At 36.2% G+C, this 20,241-nt stretch overlaps 1 protein-coding gene and 1 long non-coding RNA gene across 3 annotated transcripts in view; one reads left to right on the top strand and one right to left on the bottom strand.

Annotated features, from left to right (window-relative positions):
* MICU3 (mitochondrial calcium uptake family member 3) overlaps positions 1 to 13,900 on the top strand; it is a 58,450-nt gene extending 44,550 nt beyond the window's left edge. Inside the window, exons 12-15 of one of the 2 annotated variants that reach the window (XM_068942787.1) lie at positions 818 to 926; positions 1,985 to 2,142; positions 5,574 to 5,648; positions 11,433 to 13,900. In XM_068942787.1, coding sequence (XP_068798888.1) covers positions 818 to 926; positions 1,985 to 2,142; positions 5,574 to 5,642 — 336 coding nt within the window. In that variant the 3' untranslated portion in view covers positions 5,643 to 5,648; positions 11,433 to 13,900. The remainder of the gene's footprint in view (positions 1 to 817; positions 927 to 1,984; positions 2,143 to 5,573; positions 5,649 to 11,432) is intronic. The other variant, XM_068942786.1, reaches the window with a different exon arrangement.
* A 1,352-nt stretch (positions 13,901 to 15,252) lies between these two features.
* LOC138067209 (uncharacterized) lies at positions 15,253 to 20,138 on the bottom strand. The gene is made up of 3 exons (XR_011141050.1): positions 19,928 to 20,138; positions 18,869 to 18,917; positions 15,253 to 18,699 (listed from the first exon to the last, which is right to left on the bottom strand). It is a non-coding gene; the product is annotated as an uncharacterized lncRNA (long non-coding RNA).
* Between the last annotated feature and the right edge of the window lie 103 nt (positions 20,139 to 20,241).

Raw genomic sequence — 20,241 nt, 5'->3', positions numbered from 1 at the left:
ACATCCCTTTGAAGAGGATAGTGGGCATTTTAAGGGGGACATTTAATTAAAAGTGTCTGTTTAAGATTTCTTTCAGAATTGTTCTAGAGATAATTTATCAGGTCTTTGAACTCATAGTTAAGGCAGGAGAAAAGCAGAACAAGTATCACATAAGGAAAAAAATTGGGTTCTTTTAGCAACTTAACACAGAAACTTTTAAAAATTCTGAATTCTTGGTCAAAATATAAAACATTTCTTAAATAGCTGGACAAGCCTTGCAATATAATATAACACTTCGGGTACCAGTTGAAGACGTAGATGTTTTTAGTTGTGGATATATAAAAACTTCACCTTAAAGTACAGAGCTTAAATTAGATCCCAACATGTATATATTAATTCAGTCAACATATTTATGTGTGCATATGCCCATATGCTCTTATATATGTAAAATAGTAGTTTGTTGTTTTGAGCAATAAAACATATTCCAAAATTTATATGAACCCAGGCTCTTATTCTAAATATTACTACTATATCTTAATAATCTTCTGGGAATTTTTAAGATTGTATTAAGCAATAGAATAATGTTTTTGATTATATTTTGAGTGAGAGTTGCCATCTATTGCAGTGGCAAATATAAAAAAGAAAGATATCTTGCATTTCTCAGGAAACTCCAGTTCTTTACCTTATTGACTTCAGTACAAATTTCCAATTACGATGGATGTAGTGTCTATTCTTAAATGAAGCTGACGTATACAACTACAAAGTTTAGTTATTATCTTGTCACTTCTGTTGTTAATTATAATGATACTAATATACATATTGTTATTTTATTCATTAGGGTATCACATTTGATGAGTTCAGGTCATTTTTCCAGTTTTTGAACAACCTAGAAGACTTTACAATTGCAATGCAAATGTATAATTTTGCAAGTCGTTCCATAGGTCAAGGTAAGGATTTATAAAAAGGCAGATAATTAGTAAATTTGTTAACAAAGATACAAAACAAATCATTTTGTAATTCTCAGATTGTAGTTTTGATCTATGTTTTCAACGTAACCATCACTAAAATAATAAAATGTGTATCACTAGACTGTAATTTGCTTTTGAAAATTGTTTCTTCAGTTCCTCCTTGTCTCAGATGAAAGTCTAAAATGGCAAGGACTCTTCAGCTTTGAGAGGAGAAGTCTCAGTCATATCGTAAGGGATACGATAAAGCTTTATAAGGTTGTATAAGTGGTGGATAAGCTGAATGCGGAACTGTTGGTCACCAAATCCTGCAATACAAGAATTAAGAGGCACTTGATGACCCTAGTAAGAGATTGGTTTAAAGCAAACAAAAGCATTTCTTTACACAGTGGGTAGTGAATCTCTGGAACTTGCTGCTACGAAGTTGTAGAGGGAAATAGCATCAAAAGGTTAAAAAAGGCAATAGACCTTTTTAACAAGTCAGTTAGTGGCCATTAAAAGGCCTAGGCGAGTATGTACTCTCTGAAATCCCTAATGCAACAGTTGTAGATGCTTGTGGAGTGCAAGACGAAGGACCATGTGAAGTGGGCAGACTTGTGTGCTCTCCTCAAGGTAGCATCCCTGTTGGTCTGACATGGTAGACTCTTCACGTGGCCTTGCCTTAGGAGTATGCTGTTTTCTCTGTGCTCTATTTCTTTGTTTCTATTTCTTGTCAATTAAGGAGAAGCCATCGGTATAAATGTGACATAGGCGTTAATTATGATTTTCTAATTTTATTATTATATATAATGTAGTTCCTATGCTGTTATCGTTTATGCAGAATAATTGATATCAATTAAGCTGTATCATTTTATACCAGTTAACAGCTACTTGGTTTAGATCTGTGAAATTCAGTCCTAATTTTCACATTTTCTTATTTTTTGAGTGTTTAAATGTGCAAACTTAAGTAAAAAGTTTATTTGCATTTTATAATATGTTATCCAACAGGAGAGTTGAAATTCATGTGTTCTGTTTTTTCTTCTGATATTGTCTTTATGTAGATGAATTCAAGCGTGCTGTGTATGTAGCCACAGGGTTGAAGCTTTCACCACATTTGGTGAACACAGTGTTCAAGATTTTTGATGTCGACAGAGATGACCAGTTGAGTTACAAAGAATTTATCGGCATTATGAAAGATAGACTTAATCGAGGGTTCAGGGTAAGGATGCTGATGTTTACAGTTATCTTAATTAACTTTGCTATTAAAATCACTAGTAACATCAATTTAAATATCTATGTTTTATAGAAAACCTGAAGCAGTCTAAAAGATTAATCCCTTCTTTATTTCTATAATTTTTTTTGTATTAGAAGACAATACACAGAAGGCATAAGGTACCTTTATAGTTCACAAATGAAACTGGATATCAGAAATCCTCTGCATACTGCTATTTCTTCTACATGGTGTGATTGACTGGTTGGTACTAAGAGTTTTAACAAGGATAACAATTATGTCTGGGATATTTTCAGGGAAAAGAGTCTCTCTCTCTCTCTTTTCCTCTCTCTCTCTCTCTCTCTCTCTCTTTTCCTCTCTCTCTCTCTCTCTCTTTTCCTCTCTCTCTCTCTCTCTCTCTTTTCCTCTTTCTCTCTCTCTCTCTCTCTCTCTCTCTCTCTTTTCCTCTCTTGTCCTCTAACCTGGGCAGTTTAGTTAAAGGTCAACCATCAGCTCTTCTAAAACATTATTTAAAATAGCAGGTATTGATAATGAATGTTGGAAAGAGTTGCAGCAGAAGGTAACTTTATCTTTCAAATAAAGAATTAGTGAAGTTCTGCTAAACAAGACCATATTCCGGTTTAAAGTTGGCTTTGATAATTTAGCCCTGTATCTAGCATATTAAATTACAAGAAGCTGGAGGACAGAAAATTACTTGCAGAAATTTTCATAGGGAACAAGCATATTAACTGTGCGTAGAATATTACCTTTTAGGTGAAGGTGTAGACCCTGCTGCCCTCTTCAGGTTCTTTGTAGTATAGAAAAATGTTATAGTAGCACAGAAAAATTTAATAGTAGCAAATTTTTATTTTTTAACTGTGGAAAGTAGATTGTAGAAATAAAGAAGAATATGTTTGTGAACTTCACTACTGACTGGTGTTAATTGATTCACTGTTTTTCTAAGCTAGTTATTGATTCAGAATATGAGAGCGTATAAAGCTGACTTTAGGTTTTATTTTTAACAGTAGTTTAAAAAATAGTATTTTTAGAGTATGATCAATTAAAGTCACATTTTTTCTTCACATGACAAGTGTTGACATTTTTAACTAAATGTAAAATGTTCTTACATTGACAACCTAATACCTTAAACATAAATTTTGAACTTTAACCTTTCTGTAATAAGTGTATAAATAGTTCTCAAAGTCACTTTCAGTGACTTTAGTTATTTCTGTAATGTAATTGTGCTCATTTTAATTAGCTTTCTAAATATAATTTACTAAAATAATGTTAAGATTTTCTGTGAAGTGGTGTTGAGTCTAATAGGCTACTTGTTATCTTTGTAATATTTTGATCTAGTGTAAAAATTGTGGATAACAACCACTGTATTTGTAACAGACTTATTTCCTTGTTGGTCTTCAAATTTTTTTGTATGCTGTGGAAATTATGATTGTTTCATAACCATCTCAAGATGTTCAGCTATATGTTTTAATTGTTTACTAATTGTAAGTGTGCAATGTATGTTAATTTAACCAGAACATAGTCTGCTTACTAAGCAATTCTTGTAAATATGTATTACATGTTTCGATTTCACAAAATGCATGATAGAAATCACATCTAATCCTTAAGAATCTATATCATCCAGCACTATTTAGCCTTATGCATGTATCTCTCTTCTGCTTTGGCCACTATCCTAATGCACTCTATTAAGAGACTAAGAACTACAAAGAATAGATTAGGGTGTTTGTAAGAATAGCAGCTTTTTTCACAAATGTTATGTCTAATTTTAATGAGAGCACTTCTGGAGCATGTGAGATGATCGTGATTTAGTCCTATAATTCAGTGACCAAAAATACCTTTTTTTTTCTTTTTTCAGACATGCCTACATCCAGACTTGTTATATTATTCTTAAAAAATATATTTTTTTACTAAGGGAGGAGTATTGCAAGACAATTACAGTATCAAACTTCCTTATTAATTATCGTGTCCAGTAAGTTTTCGTAAGCGTTGCACAAACCTGATTTCTCCAGGATTAGGTAGTGGTCTGTGTAACAAAAATTCTGCAAAAAATCTCCTTTGTAGTTTAATATCTCCCTATATCATGTTTGAGAACAAAAAGGAGAAAACATATAATATGTAAGAATTTGCTACCCAGAACTATTTAGGAGAAAATTTCATTAATGATGGAAACTGCAAAAAATTGTAGACTTTGATCTCCATTGAGAGTACAAATTGTTTCCAATAAATCTGAACTTTAGAAGTTATTCAGAATTTAATGTGCTCAGATCAAGTAAAAATCTACCCTTTCGCTGCTACACTATGGTGGATTCAAACATTGTCTTGTAGTAAATTAAAACTAACATTTTACTAATCTTTTCTTTGTTAATAAATATGTATTGAATTCATATTAAGATTTCGTCAGTTCCGTTATACCAATAGAAGGTTATAGTTTCTGCTCATGCAGTATTTCGTGGTCCACATGTAAGTTTTTTGTCTTGCCAAATTTTAACCTGTTCATGAAGTGTAAATGCCTGATTCTAAGGCAAAATATCTTTCGGTTGATATCTACCAAAGTCATTGCAGTCCTTGATTATCAATCTAAAAACATCTAAACAGAACAGTTTAGAACAGACCTATAACTTGAAGTATGAGTTTGCAATTAACACCTTATACTTTAGTAATTCAATTTTTATAGAAGTTGTTGTACTAAAATGTTTGCCAAGAAGGATCTTGGGGTTATATGCCTTGCTACTAGGACCATGTATTTTAGAAAAGGATTTTATGTAGTCATATAGTCTGACTAAAGCAAGAGTTAAACAAGTCTGATGAAAGAGAAATTCTGAAAGGTCAGTACATGCCAGCTTCATCCCATTTAAAAGCTTAGCTATAAATGTATAGAGTGGAGGATAGTCAGGTCCTGCCCATTATAGGGATTTAATAAATATTCATTTTAACAGATATTTCAGGTTTGTTTTTGAAAAATCAAAGGTCTTAAAGAGTTTATCAAATGATATTTCTCTCCTTCTGGAATCGCAGTATCATGATCTGAAAACTTCTTTTCTAGTATTTTGAAATGAACTGGTATATTGAGCTGCCATCAAGTGGCCAGTCAGAGTATTGCCATAATCTTATTAAGACATGCAGACGTGAAAAGCTTTTTTGCTTGCTGTTTGAGTTAAAATAGCTATTTCCATTTTTTTAATTTAAAATATAACAAAGTAGATTCCCTTTCCTTTATAAATTCCATTTTTAAACTGAAAGCTTTGGAACTTAATGACTAAATGATAAACATTTTACCTAGCACATACTATACTGTATCTACTAGCTATTTGTCTCTTAAACCCATTTTTTTGTATTTTCATGATACTGTTGTCTTTTGCTTACCTCTGGCTGCCTTCACATGTTGTCTGCATCTGCGCACTTCTCCGTCTTCTGCTCCCCAGGGCTACAAACCTATACAGAGGTATACTACTTTCAAATCCTGCGTGAGGAAGGAACTCTATAGCAGATAAATTACGGTATGTGTTAGCTGCTCAGTCTGAGTGTGCTGGCATGCTTGCAGGAATGGCTGAATGTTAAACCATCATTGCTTTGTTTCCCATTTCCAAATTCAGGAAGAGATTATCTGATTGTAACCAATGTAGCCGCTCAAAATGTCATGTTGTGTTTTTGACTGAAGCAATAGGATTTTATTCTGGAGTTGGCAGTAACTAACTCATGCTGTCACTGTTTTGCAAGCCAGTTGCTATTTTGTATTATGTTTGGAACAGGGAAAAGTATTATTTCATAGTTTATGTTGCTGTTTTCTGTCTGTCTGTTCTGTGACCACTTTTCAATAGTACGTTATCTATGGCTAATAATATTTGCAATCAATCAAGATTGCAAAGGCAGATTTTTCTCCCTAAGAGCCACTTAGTAACTTGATTCTACTTTGACTTACATAGTCACACTTTTAAAAACCATAATGTGTTTTTGTCACCATTAATGCTACACCAGAAATTCTCAGGAATAGGTTCTGTGGCCTCACATGACCGCCATGGGCGTTCTTATGTAGCTACCACGTGAATATTCATTCTTAGAATTAAACTGTCTTTTGAAAACTGCAGTGTGAATATTCTGTAGCCAGCTGTGAAACTATTTGTCACACTTTGGCCAGAGCAGAAAAATGTCAGTAAACCTTTAGACCATAAACTCTCCTCTAATGTAAAGCAAGAGTTTACTTCTTTGCAATTTAGTGCTTTAGTGCTGGCACTTTTTTCCTGTTTATTTTTATAGACTGTTTACTTTTATAGACTTCTGGAGTAATTACTCCAGAAATTGCTAACAGCTACTATAGGTCCCATATTGCTCACCTTTTAGCAGGAAGGAACAAGGGGATGTCTGTCATGACAAACTGGCCCTGTAGCAGCTCTGATCTGTGCGAGGAGACCCAGTGTATTAGTCTTATGTGCTGCCAAGCTGTTAGGGTTTGGTCACAGTTTCCCCACTGTTTTTTTTTTAGCTCTATAACTCTGTGGCACAATATCAAGCTCAGATCCTGTGTCTAATAACCATCTCTGGATGCCTCCATACATCCTAAAATCGGCACCTGACTTTCTGAATCCTCCCCGTTCCTTGCAGACACCTCTCTGAGGACTTGCAGGCCAGTGAGTTTTTGGGGGCTCTAACTGAGATGCTTCCCTAGCTCTGAAACAGCATGGCAGGGAAGCAGGGAACACAAAGTAGAATTTTGGGGGGGTCCTGTTTATCTGAGGTGATGTCTGGCTTCCAGCACAGTAGAAAAATCTAAGTCATTAAGGATGAGAGGTGGGGCCCATTTCCTCAGACCCCACCATCACTCAGCCTGGTAGCTCACCAGCCCCGCCAATGGCTTTCTTTTGCAGACCCCTGTGCAAGAGAGGGAAGGGAGAGGGAACATCTCTCAACTACTGGCTCACTCCCATAGCAGAGCATGTTATTTATCCCAACCCACGCTTTTTGGGACTCTTCATGTCATTTTTTTTCAACAAAGCATCACATCATCTTGACCAAGCTGGTTCTCCGAGATGCAGTATAAAAGGATTGTTTGGGGAATGTCCAAGACTGTGCAGCTGGAGCATCTATTATTTTCCCTTGTGGAAAGAAGACAAGAGTTCTGTTTGATCTGCATACACTCTCTTGTGTTACATATAAAACTTAGCATCAGTAGGACTTTTTCTTTATTATTTTAGGTTTACTATTAGCTAAACATTAATCCCATTTCTTAAGTTATACTTCCTCTTTATGAGTATGTACTGAAGCATTGCATTAGTGTGTGAGAACCAGAAAGGAAAATTTTATCTTTACAAACAAAGCATCTAGTTTCTTTGCCTGACTAACTAAAATGTAAGTAACTAATGGAATAGTTAGAACAACGTTTTAGTAATCCAACATGCCAGTCACATAAGAGGAAATTCATTGTTTAAGATTAATTTTATGTAGCTTCATCTCTCTGAAACTCAGGCTTTTGACTCTTTCCTGCTTCTTTCCCAATGTCTTTTTAAAAACATTCTTTTAGGTGTACTCTCTCTTCTTTGTCCCCACTAATTCTGTCACAGCCTACAGTATTGCTACATGCTAAGTATTGTATAAACTGTAAACTCCTCAAGAGATAGGGAACAGCTCTCATAAGAAACTGGGAAAATGGTGTACAGTCATGATGCTTTCCTAATAATTTCAGTAGAGAATATGTGACCAACTAGAACAAAACGCAGTGACATAAAAGAATCTAATATCTAATCACCAAGCCTATTAAAATTAGGTTGGTGACAAAAAGAGACTGTGGTAACAGCATCAAGTTTAAGTGTCTAGAGATCTTGACAGATGTTTGAATTCAGGCCATAAGTTCGTTCGTTCATTCGTTGAGATGGAATAACGTGAAAAAGCCACTACAGGGGAGATTTATAAAGGGAGATTTTATTAATTTTATATAAAGTCACTCTCAAGAAAATTCTTTAAGGATGAGTAACGGTATGTCTATGTTACACGCTGTGGGACAGTACAGAGAAACCAGATTAGTTCTCAGTGCACTAACTTACAAGGAGCCTCAGTGGAGAAGTATAGAGTTTGATGCTGGTTAATTTAACCTGCTCCTCTACCCACAGGGAGCTCCCAGATGCTATGATTAAGACTGCTTCTGGTACCTAAGCTTGCTTAGGTAGGGCTGTATCAGATATCTGTTCCCTGTGCGCTGAAGAATGCAGTGTAAACCTCGTGTATGAAATCCCCTCTTCCCTAGTGGCATATTAGTCAGCTACTGCTCTTCACTTGAGCATGTGTCACTTCTCCATGTTTCTTGTAATAAGTTACACTGACATATCCCGTTGTTAGCCATTCTGAGTTCCTTTTTAATAAGATGTTATATCATTTACAAGGTCTATTTAAATCTGTTGTAAATATTTCTTAAAGTTTGTTGTAAATGTCAGTTAATGGAAATTGAAACTTTAGCCAAAACATACCTGAAGTGTTTTGGAGTTAGTTACTGTGGAGGAGAACAGAACTAATTCTGTCTTCGCCATGTAGTGAGGAATGAAAGTGAATTTGCATAATTATAAAAATAAATATTTTGTAGTTTAGTTTTTAAATGGAAAAGAGCTTAAGGGCTGAGTTATTAGAGAGTTGAAATTGTGCATGTATTTCCACTGATTAATTAAATTTCAGCCTGATCTACAAAGAAACACATAACTATATGTGAAATTTAAAAATCCACTGCAAATATATCCCAAGGTTAGATGCGATATGGTAACACTTAATTTTACTTTGTTCCAAACAGAAATTTAAAGATCATCATCTGTGCTTTGATATAATTTGTATGGTAAACTTAGATTCGCTTCAGAGCATAAAGAATGTCATACCCATATAATAAATTAATGAAAATCTGTCCTTGACAAACTGCCATACAAACTCTGTGCAGTCCAAGCAGCTGACAGCGTTCCTGGAGAGCTTGTCTTTCTCTGTGGCTCTTCCTGCAAGGCAGAGCACTTGCCTCAATGTTGGTAGGAGTTCTTGCATGCGCTCTAGGGAGAACAGAAAAAATACTGTAGTATAGAGTACTGCCAAACAGAGCTGAGAGAACTCTCCTTTGAGTATTTTATGGAAGGGTTATCTAGGAAATTTGTAGCCAAGCTCTCTCAGTGGTAATTTCAGAAGAAGGAAGCTAGAGGCCAACTTTGATAGGGATTCAAGTCCATTTAAAAGTTCTGTTCGCTAATTATTAGTATGCTCAGTAACTGTAATATATATTAAAGACTGTAATTCCAGTATTGTTGACTTTTAAAATATCGAAAGTAAATATTATACATCAGAATTGTAAAGCTAGTAATTAAGATGTGTATCCCACTAATTTCTTGAAAAACTTAAAATTTTTGCATTAAAAGAACTGTTTTCTGCATTCTCTGAATTTTGTCGGTTTTCTAAATTTCCGATTAAAGGCTTTAGGAAGTAATAGTTAATAGCTTAAAACCATGTTTTGGGACTGATTGGGGGAGGAAATTTCATTTTGAGAAGGATGTGAAAGACTCGAGATAAGCATGAACTCAGAACTTCATTTCTAGTCATGTTTCAACAGCAAATTGCTATCTACTATAAATATTTTATCCAGTCAGATGGGATTAAAATGTTACATAGCTAATATGTTGAAGGCTTTTAAATTGTCTGCTTCCCTAATATACAACAGTTGAACATATCTGTCATAAGAGAGCTTTAAAAAAAGAGCTAGCTGAAGTCTGTTGTATACCCCCTCTTTGAGGCAGATAAAGTGAGTGGCGTGTGATAACCTTACCTTACTGATCATACAGAAGTAACTAGAAATTACAAGACTTAGTCTTCTGATCCTAAAACTAACTAGCATCTTAAAAATGTATCCGGAGTGGGAGGAAACTCTTCTAGAAAAATGTGGAAACATCAGAGACCATGAGGACAAAACGTTCTATTAATTTGGTACATTGCAAGAACATATAACAGCAGCACATACATTAGAAATAAATAGCTGAATGGTTAATGTAGTTCAGCATTTCTTTTAATACTTTGATTTCCATGAATGTTATGTAAATCTGCTTCATAAAATAAAAAATAAATGCGTATCTTAAAGTACTGATTAATCAGCTGAATATGCTTTTGTTAAATAATGCAGTGCATTTTGCAAGTAGTGCATTTTTTGATAAGATTGACCATAAATTTCAACTAAATAATATATTCACATAAGTATTGTTTCTAGTATTTCATTTAAAGACTGCATTATATAGTGCTGTGGATTCGACTGTTTTCTGAATATTTACAACTTCTGCATAATACTTTATGCTTTTTAATTATACAAAATGGATAAGAAGAATAAATGGAACGTAGACTTCACTCTAATGATTTAACAGAAGCTATAGTGAAATCTCTGGAACCTTAAACACCTTTTTGCCTGTCATGTCTCAGTATTTTTAACTTCTTCACTCAATTCAATCAAAAACAAGCTATCAAGTAGACTTTCTCCTTAACGCTGTACCATGTGCTTCCAGATACTGGACTTCACTTCTAAATTGGACTACAATTTAAAATTACCTCTTAACCCTTGTGATTTATCTGTAGCAATTGCAGTTCCTGTTCCTCCCTTAGCCCCTTTCCCCAGCTGCTCTAATAGTTAGTCCCTCTCCGTCTTTAATGATTTACCATCAAAATAGGCTTGTGAAGTTAGGAAGAGTGGAAGAAATAAGACCCGGTGAGTCCACAGACAGAGTGAATCTCCGAGGCCAGCTGTTGGCCATATTCCTCCCCGTTCAGTGGACACTTGTGAATATCACTGAACTAAAATGCAATTTAGAATGGAGGTAACCTAGTATAAAGAAGCTTTCCTATCATCTGCCTATATTGGATTTGGCTTTAGCTAGTGCCAATAACGCCTCAGTTTCATGTATGTCAAGAATTTCTTATGCTTTTTATTATGTCAGATGTGAACTTTTTAATACAATGTGAACTTTTTTATGTTCACATAAATGATAGAGAGAGCAGGGCATATCTGAATAAGGATATACTGTCTTGTAGCTATGAATATAAATAGGCAATTTCTTGAACGATAACTGTGTGCTGTGAAGTGGGGATGCAGTTTGAAAACTTACCTGCATATAGATTTATAACCCTGATCTTACAGAAGGACTTCTGAGCCATGAAAGTATTAGTTTTTTTATGATTTAATATTAAATCATCTCTCCAGTTGGTATGAATTTGAGTAAAGTTTAATGTATTATTAAGGAATTTAGTGAATACTTTTTTCCAATGGTATGTTTGTTCACTTTTCATAGGAGACCCCAAAATATGGTTGGAAGGATTATTATTCTTGTGTGATGACTGTAACCAGTGAACATCTCAGAGATCTATGGAAGCAATTTCGGAGACGTGATACGCTGAGATAAGGAAAGAACAACTGTGGGCACTGGTTATAACTATTTATTCCTATATACACTGAATGAAGAACAAACTTACCCAAGTGAATCATGAATCTTCCGGCTGCAGTAGATAACACAGGATTTTTTTTTTCCCCACTTAATAGAGTGATCACAAACTCTTACAACCACTTGTCAGTATATATTTTATTTAAGCAATGAAATAACTATCATCTGATGGGCAGAAGTTTTTGTTAAGAACATATTTTGAACAGTTTGTCATTATTTCGCGATGTGTTTGTCAGTTAAAAGAAAACAAAAATAAGTGTTACACTTGGGTAAGCACACCTTTAGGCAGTGAAGAGAAGCTGCCTGCATCAGCTTAGACTGTGAATCTGCTTTCAGAAGAGCACTATTAACAGTTTGCGCTAAATTGTCAATGAGAATACATTATGTAGCATAACAATTATATACAAGTTGAATGTATAAATTAAGCCCTTAGAAGCTAACAGAGCTGTTACTTTTAAAAAGGGTAAACTTCCATTACAATTATAATGTGAATGCTAGGTATTTACCTAAGAAAGGTACTGTATGGACTATAATGTTCAAATCCTGTAAGTCTTACTATTACATCTGTTAATTTATCTTTAAAAGTATTAATTTTAAGATGTGTTACAAGCAATATGTTGAAGAGGAAGTGTCAAAATATTCTAATTCATGTTAAGTAACACAGCACTATGTAATGTTTATCATAAACTTTATTTCCACACATATAAATTCACCGATATATTTCCAGTAGAGTATGACTTCATGTGTTTCTTGTGAATAGTGCACTTTTATATGAGGTAAGACATGGCACTGTGCAGAAATTATAGTTGTCTAATTTGCTATTCTGGAATGCAGTATCTGAAAAATAGATAAGTAATATCTTTGTGTTTGTGTCAAACAAAAAAGCAAAGCAAAATATGAATGCATGCAGTAGTACAGAGCAACACTCAACTAAATAATATTACTTGAATATTACGAATCAGATGTTAACCTTACTAAGGTTATGGACACTATTGACAATCAGTGGCCACCCTGATCTTTCATGCCCCGCAGCTTTTGATGTTACTGAAACAACCCTAAAGACACTCCATTACATTTGTTTTTCATATTTTCTAAATTTTTTCTCTACAATTCAACAGCAGCAGCATTTTTTTTTTTTTTACTCCCTTTCAGGATGAATCATATAATTGAATTAAACTCAAACAAATGTGAACGATTTTATGTTATTCTTGAAAAGGTTTGCTGGACATTAAATTAACCTGCACCTACTCAGGAACAATCTGTGCATTGACTGCAAACTGAAATTAATATCAATGAATTAGTGTTATCAGAAAGGTAAATATTTGGTGTAGTCATACAATTAAAATATAACCAAACTATTATATTCAAAACAATGGGTTTTAATCTTTTATTATCACAAATACACGTACAAAAACTTCTGAAAACCATATTTAGTGCACATGTTGCTCAAATACCATTTTTTATCATATATGAATAGAAAAAGATGTATAGCATCTGTGTAAGTACAGTTAGGTTCAGAAATGCTTAATTTATAGTAAGATTTTTCTCTGTTTCAAAATCAAGTGGATAAACAAGCTGTTATTTAAGAAATTCCACCTGGGGAATTTCAGAAAAAAATGTGCTATTTAGATTATCTTTTTGGCTGTGGCTTTAATCTACAAAAAAGCCAGTTCAGAAAGTTTATGAAGGATTTAATTTTGAAGTCTTTAATTAATATTTCATGATAAATACTTACCAAATTTGCAGCTTGGCCTCCTCAAACTACTGACAACAAGGAAAATCATAAATTTGGGATAAAGGTTCTTGAAGTGACACAATAGTACATGAATAAGCTGCAATCTCTCTAGGATCAGTCAGGGAATCCATTGATATTTGGTGTATCATCATGGTCCCCAGAACAGTCTCAGTGCTTCTTGTCAATGTACACAAAACTTAATTTTGCTACTTCAGTGATGAAGGACAAAGACTGGGAAGAAAGCATAGGGAGTTACTGAAGGGGCTCTGCCACTTCCTCTTCAGTCACTACTGCCCACTCACTCACAAGGAGTCCTCCCCTTGGAGGAAGCAGAAGCACCATCACAGTTCAGCTCCTCCTCTGCCCTCAGCAACAGTGCACTTTGCTTTATGGCTGGCTTGAGAGAGTTGTAACATTTTTCTATATATTTCCTAACTGTAGTCACTTAAAATAGAATGTGAAAGTGTCAGATTAGTTTTTAAGAGTATTTTTCTCTTGTTTAATAAAAATTTATGTAATATAGGATATGAAACTACAAATATCATATTCCTGTTTATTTCAAAATAAATACACTTGAAACTAATTTTCTTGGCAGTGTAAATTATTCCAATTTATTTTGCTATAAAGTTTTTTTTTTTTTTTGGCAAAATATGGATATACAAGTGCTTTGAATGAGCGTATCACCGTGACAAAAAAACCCTCACACATTTCTGCTTCTTTTGCTCTTCTCTTTAGCTAGTTACACTGTGCTGCCGCAGAATTCTGTATAAAAGAGCTGGAAGTACGAGGACAGCCAGGTGAAACAAAGCAGGATAATGAGACGTGCCATATGTTACAGAGGCACCCCTCGGACAGGTAGCAATCAGGGTGTTGGATAAAAGCTTATTCAAAATCCTTCATATTTTTGGCAGCGCTGCTGTTAACTTACACGAAATTGCAAAGGAAGGTTTTGATGTTTTTGTAGAACCAACTCTTGTTTTCTTCTCTTGCATAAAAAGAAAAGCGTCATGATGTAGAAAGATATTTAGTGAATTCTTAGGAACTACTGGGTGATGCCCAGACCAGCTGTAAATTGTGATAAAAATGGTAAACCTACAGCTTTGTGTTGCTTTGTGATACTAACTTACTTTGGTTTGGGCTCTGATGACTTCCTAGTTCCCAGCAGAATATCATTTATTATAAGCTGCTTCCTGCTAATCTTATAATGTTTAAAAAATTACACTGGCAGCTTCTGTCCTCGCACGCTTTTACAGTAAGTTAATATCAATTACTTTCACTGCAAATTCTTGTGTTGTATGACATGGAAGAAAAGTTATCAGCCTGAGGAAAAAGAGGTACTACTTGATGGTGACTTGTGGCAAATTGCTGGTCATACTGCTTGATATTCTGTAGTTATTTGAGCTCCTCCTTTCCACCTAAATATTAGGATGAGAATACATTCAAATAAAATGAGAGGAAACGGTAGAGGAATTTTTCACTTTGTTTTGGTTTGCCATTGTGTGATATTCTTTAAATAATACTCTGGATTGTTCTGTTGTCCCACTGAGGACATTTTAAAACAGTGAATGGCAAAAAAACTCCAGGCTAATGCTTGCAGAAGGAAGAGAATCACATCAAAATCCCACTATTCAAATAACAAATCTGAAACAAAATTAATTTAGAGAAATACCAGGTCTGAAGTCCCCTTAAAATCAAATCAAAACTAATAGAAATACTTTTAAAAATATATTTGGGGCCTGAATGTACAGTATTTTCCCCTATACCTGAATATATGACAGAGTTTGTAGTTTGGCACCCTGAATCTGTCAGCAGATGGTGCCCTTGGATATACTGTATGCTTTTTTTTTCCCCACACAAAAACATAATTAAATACAAGACGGTGTGCTTTAAACTTGAATGCCTAATGTTAATTTCCACCAATACCTTGCTTATAAATTCCTCCCACAGAGGAACATTATTATTAGCTAGGAAAGTTCCATAAAAATATTAGTACTCATTAGAAACTCTTAATATAAGATACCTATTTTTATATACATAAACATGCATAGCAACAGCAACATATTAAATATATTTAAGTTTTAGTAATACATTTCTATTTATTCAATGTAAGCAAATAAACTATTACTCCTGTTTGGTTTTTTGGAAAAGTAAGTAGAGCTATTTGAACTACCCATTTATACGTCCATTTTAATTCAAAAATATATTAAATTAACATCATCACACAGGAATTTTTCCAACCTCTGTTTCATAATTATCCACTGAAAGTAACTTTTCATTTACAGTTTTCTTTTGACAATGTCTGTAATCCAGTGTTTGTAAAGAGCCACACCTGTAAGCCATGCTTTTTTAATAACTGCTTTTACTGTTAAGTGGTTTTAGGTGATTTGCCCGAAGTTATAATTTCTGGTTTGAAACAATGTAAGTTCATCTAACTCATTTTAACCCTGATTCAGAAGCCACAACCATCGCTCAACCCAAATCCAAGAGTGTAGTGCTTTAAAAATAAACTTTCAGGTATGCAAGTCTCTGCAGTCTTAAGATAGACACCTAGGCTCTGTAACAAATGCATGCAGAGAACTACACAAAATCTGTAAATACCACAAACTGCTGAACTAGTTATCCAGGCAGTACTGAGTATAGGGATGTCATAAGGTGTTGCTCCAGGTAGCTGGAACTGGGCTACATCAGGGCTGCCACGGGCCCGCTCCACTCTCCTTCCCCAGCTGCCTGCTCTGCCTTCTCATGCACTTTCTTCCACTGCCAGTAGCACTTGTGTGACAGGGTGGCGAGATGGCTCAGTTTGGAATTAACAGCAAAAAAAAAACCCCACACACATATGTGGGTATGTGTATATATACATACAGTTACACTTCAATTGCTCCTGGTTACAAAAGTACTGGCCATGGCACATGAAAGGGAGTTGAAATACATTACCAGAGGCAGAGATGAAAAGCAGGACCATACCAGTCAGGATTTAGAGAGACTTAAACTGCTGTGGTACTCCCTGCTATCAAATTACGCTTCTCACCAGAGTTAACCTAGCTTGTAGAGAGCATATGTCCTTGCACTTGGAAAGCACATCATGATACCCAGTAGAAAGAGCAGGGACTGCAGTCCAGAACTTGGGCAAATGCTGAGAGGCAACCAAATCATCTTCTTTCCCTAGCTCAATGAAACTTGCAGCCTTCTCTATACCATTTCATTAAAAAATATGCCCAAATGCCAAAACTGGCCTAAAGACTGGCAGTTAAAACACTTTTGTGGGAAGTGGGGGAAAAAAAAAAGAAATGGTGACTGTCAGACTGTCACTGCATTTTGTGAAGTGGCACATTCTGAGGATCTCTAGCAATAGAAACCACGGACACAGGCAGGTATTGTGTTCCCTGGACAAGGATCAGACCTAGATGCGTGACCAAGCCACTGAGTTGCTCAGCTGTATCAAAGTATTTCAGGGCATGTGTGCAGATTTAAATTGCACAAGGAACTCTAATTTAAAAAATTAAAGTGCCTACAGCACTATGTACTTACTGTCAGGTAACAAAAAGGGAATAGGCTGCCAGACTGACAGGTTTGTGTTTAGGTGCCTACTTTTGGAGTAAACTATTAACCCACATAACTTCTACTCTAAAGGGCAGAAACCACTGGGTCAGATCACACAGCATGTGATGTCACTAATATGATGAGATAAGCTTTCTTACAAATAGCTATTTAGGGGCTTCTCCCTCCATGGGTCATGATTTTTGCATAAGCAAAGGAATGTCTTGGGGCACTATATGAAAGGCCGTTGCATTGGAAGAACTAGTAATTACAACTGGTTTAATTCTTCCCATCTTACATGGCAAAAGCAAAAACAGCAGAGGAATGAAAACTTCAAAGGATGAATTTGTTTCGAAAGAAATAATGCAATGAAATATTACTGCTGAAAATGACAGAAGAGCAGGTGGATAACAGGCCCTAAATAAGGCTTTTCACAACTTCCTCGAAAGCAAACTCTGACAAATATAGTGTTGTACCACAATTTCTTCCAGGGGTAGCACTCAAGACGTCTCCAGGAAGGAATTCATTACTTGAAACGTAAATTACTGATCAACTCTCTCCTGAAGGAACAGGGCAAATTTCCACATTCAGGAAAAGCAAAAATAGTAAAGGTTACAATGAAAACTAGATTTGGCTATCCAAACAGTTACAAATAATTAAGTACCTAGCCAAGGTGAAGGGAGAAAAAGAGAAGATGAACACATTTAGATCACGTTTCCAGTTAAAATAAAGGTTAAGGCTAGAAAGTTTAAGACAAATCTAAGTTTGACAAATGCTCCTTTTAGTGAAGTACTGTGATATTTAAATCACATACAGATGACATACAGAACAGTGTTAACTTCTTGTCATTGTTCTTTTGGTTATTGTTTATTATTATACGTACAAACTTTCTACCACTGTTTGTTCTATAGGGACGAGTCACTAAGATCAGAATACCTGGTAGTTTCCTATTTCTTATATGCACCAAAATGTTCTCAAGTTACCCACACACAATGAGCACTGTAGAAATGCAGCATGATTTGACTATAAAGTCTCACAAGAAATGTTAATGTTGTTAGCAATTAGAACAGCAATGTAATTCTTTATCTGAAGGTGGTACTTTCAACAAAGCAGAGTCCCCTGAACTTGTACATGACTATTTTTTAATTGCCACTGAATACTAAGATACAAAGATCACTTTCTTAGGAAAGGAGGCACTATTGCACTGTCCACTTACAGATGTTGACCCAGCTGGAATCTACCTAGGTTCTATATCCCCGATATAGAAAATACCTCTGTAATGTTAGGAATACCCAAAGGTATTCCAGAAGAAACACTTTAAAAAGATCTGCCAGCAACACCTTGCAGGTAGAATGCTTCCTGCCAGAGAGGAAAAACCGAGTGGTACCACTTAAAGAACATTTTGCTTCAATTTACCAAATACTCAGCCTCCTCCTCAACCCCAACTACCTTCAGCCCAGCTCCTGACATGAAGAAAAGCTAGTACCTTACATTACTACATCTTTTACCTGCGAACACTTATACAAGCATCAATAAACTATGGCCTAAGTAACCTCTGATATTGTCACTGTAGAAAGAGGGTATCTGAGTACAGTCGCTGGGGAAATCTGTCTACAAATACCTTATGGTTTAGACTGCCCCAGCACTTACTTTTGTCATAATGCAATCCTCCTTTGAACATGCCCACTCCTGAGTTTTATATCACATATAATGTTTTAAAATGGTTTATAGGGCAATTGCAATGTCATGAGAATTGTTTTGCCAGTATACATAAGTCATACATAAGGTGCTGTTTGAACACTTACACAGTTTTAAGGAAACAGAAAACATCATTCTTTTTTCTTCCTGTACCACATGAGAGGACAAACAAGCAGATATTGGAATATTAGATTAGTTCAAACTTATGATGTGTATTTGATGATTTTAAAAAATAACAGCACATGGTATTTATAAAATAATGACAATATTGAATAGATTTTCATAGCCACCAAGGACCACACAAAAATGAACTCACCCTTACAGAGTTTCTAGCTGCTAACTTCTCATGATATAACCATGTAGCCCTGGAAAAATACAACACATTATCCGTTATATCTGAGAGAGGCCACTGTGAGGTATTTCCAGAGAGTGCAAAAAGGCATCAACTAGATTAAATTGCTTCTTTTTCTTTTAACTTCTGTCAGCAAAGCATGGGGTATGCCTTCAAGCAGAAGTACATTTTATTCCTTATACTTTTAAAATCTGTTTTGAATAACTGTGAATGTTCTCATTAACCACACTAAGGTCAAATCCTGTAAATATTCTATTAAGGCTTTGGCCTCAGTGATGACGCCCATAGATCAATTACAGTTAAAATAATGTGCTTTTATCGTCTGTGTCATGAAACGTTGCTTCTGATCTCTTTCCTCTCGTTTCATGAAATACGTATGTAGGAATATCAAATTTAGTTGTTCAGTACCATTCACTATACCTCTGTCTCATGTAATTTGTCTCTTGCCTTTTGTCTTCTAGGCCTCCCCCATCCCAATTTATGTCAAGCGCTAACTGTTCTTAGAAGTAAATTCAAGACCCTCTCCATTATGCAGTAATCTTTTCTTAAGTGAGTAATTATATTCCAGTCTTCCTACGGCACAGTATTTTGTTCATGTTTCTTTTATAGCAACTACACAGCGAGTAGATGGTTCCACCGGGCCATTCACAATGATGTACCAGTCTCTCTCTTGAAAAGGCAATTTACCACCACGGAATATTTTAATTGTTTCACACGCTCCTCTCAATGCATAGTGCATTGCTCGTTCTTCCCGTTTACTACGGCTAACCGATATTCCTCGGGCAGCAGCCCCCGAGCACCGACCGCGCTGCCAGCGCTGCCTCCAGCAGACGGCTGAAACGCCACGGGCCCTCCCCGGCACTGCTCATTCTGGACCTGCGGCACCGCCAACACCGTCTGCGTTTACTACGGCGTTTCACTAGCGTTTCCTGACGGTGCCCGCGCGGTACAGCCTCTCCGGGAAGCCGTGAGTCAGCAGGCCAGCACACCCCCCCCGCCCCCGCCAGACCGCAGCCTCCTTACACGTCCCAAACGTCCCAGGCGCGTCACCAAGTTTGTAACGGAGAACCGTACACCCCGGGGGGGCCGGCGCACACCTCGGCGCCGGCGCGGCGCCAAACTTTACCAAGTGTTTCTCCTTCTTCTTCGCGGCACTTTAGGAAGAGCCGAAGCCAGGCTGCCCCGGCTCCCCCGCCGCCCGGGGGGCGCTACCCGCACCCGCCGGCTCCGGGGCGGCGGCCGTGGGCGGAGCGGCCTTGGCGGCGGCGGCGGCGGCTCCGCCCGCCGGAGGGCGCTGCCGGCGCGGCGGGAGGCACCGGGCCGGGCCGGGCCGGGCC

Source organism: Struthio camelus, chromosome 4 (genome assembly GCF_040807025.1).
Source record: "Struthio camelus isolate bStrCam1 chromosome 4, bStrCam1.hap1, whole genome shotgun sequence".
Taxonomy (NCBI): Eukaryota; Metazoa; Chordata; class Aves; order Struthioniformes; family Struthionidae; genus Struthio; species Struthio camelus.
Note: the sequence above shows the minus strand (reverse complement) of the source record. Positions and strands in the feature narration are given on the sequence as shown.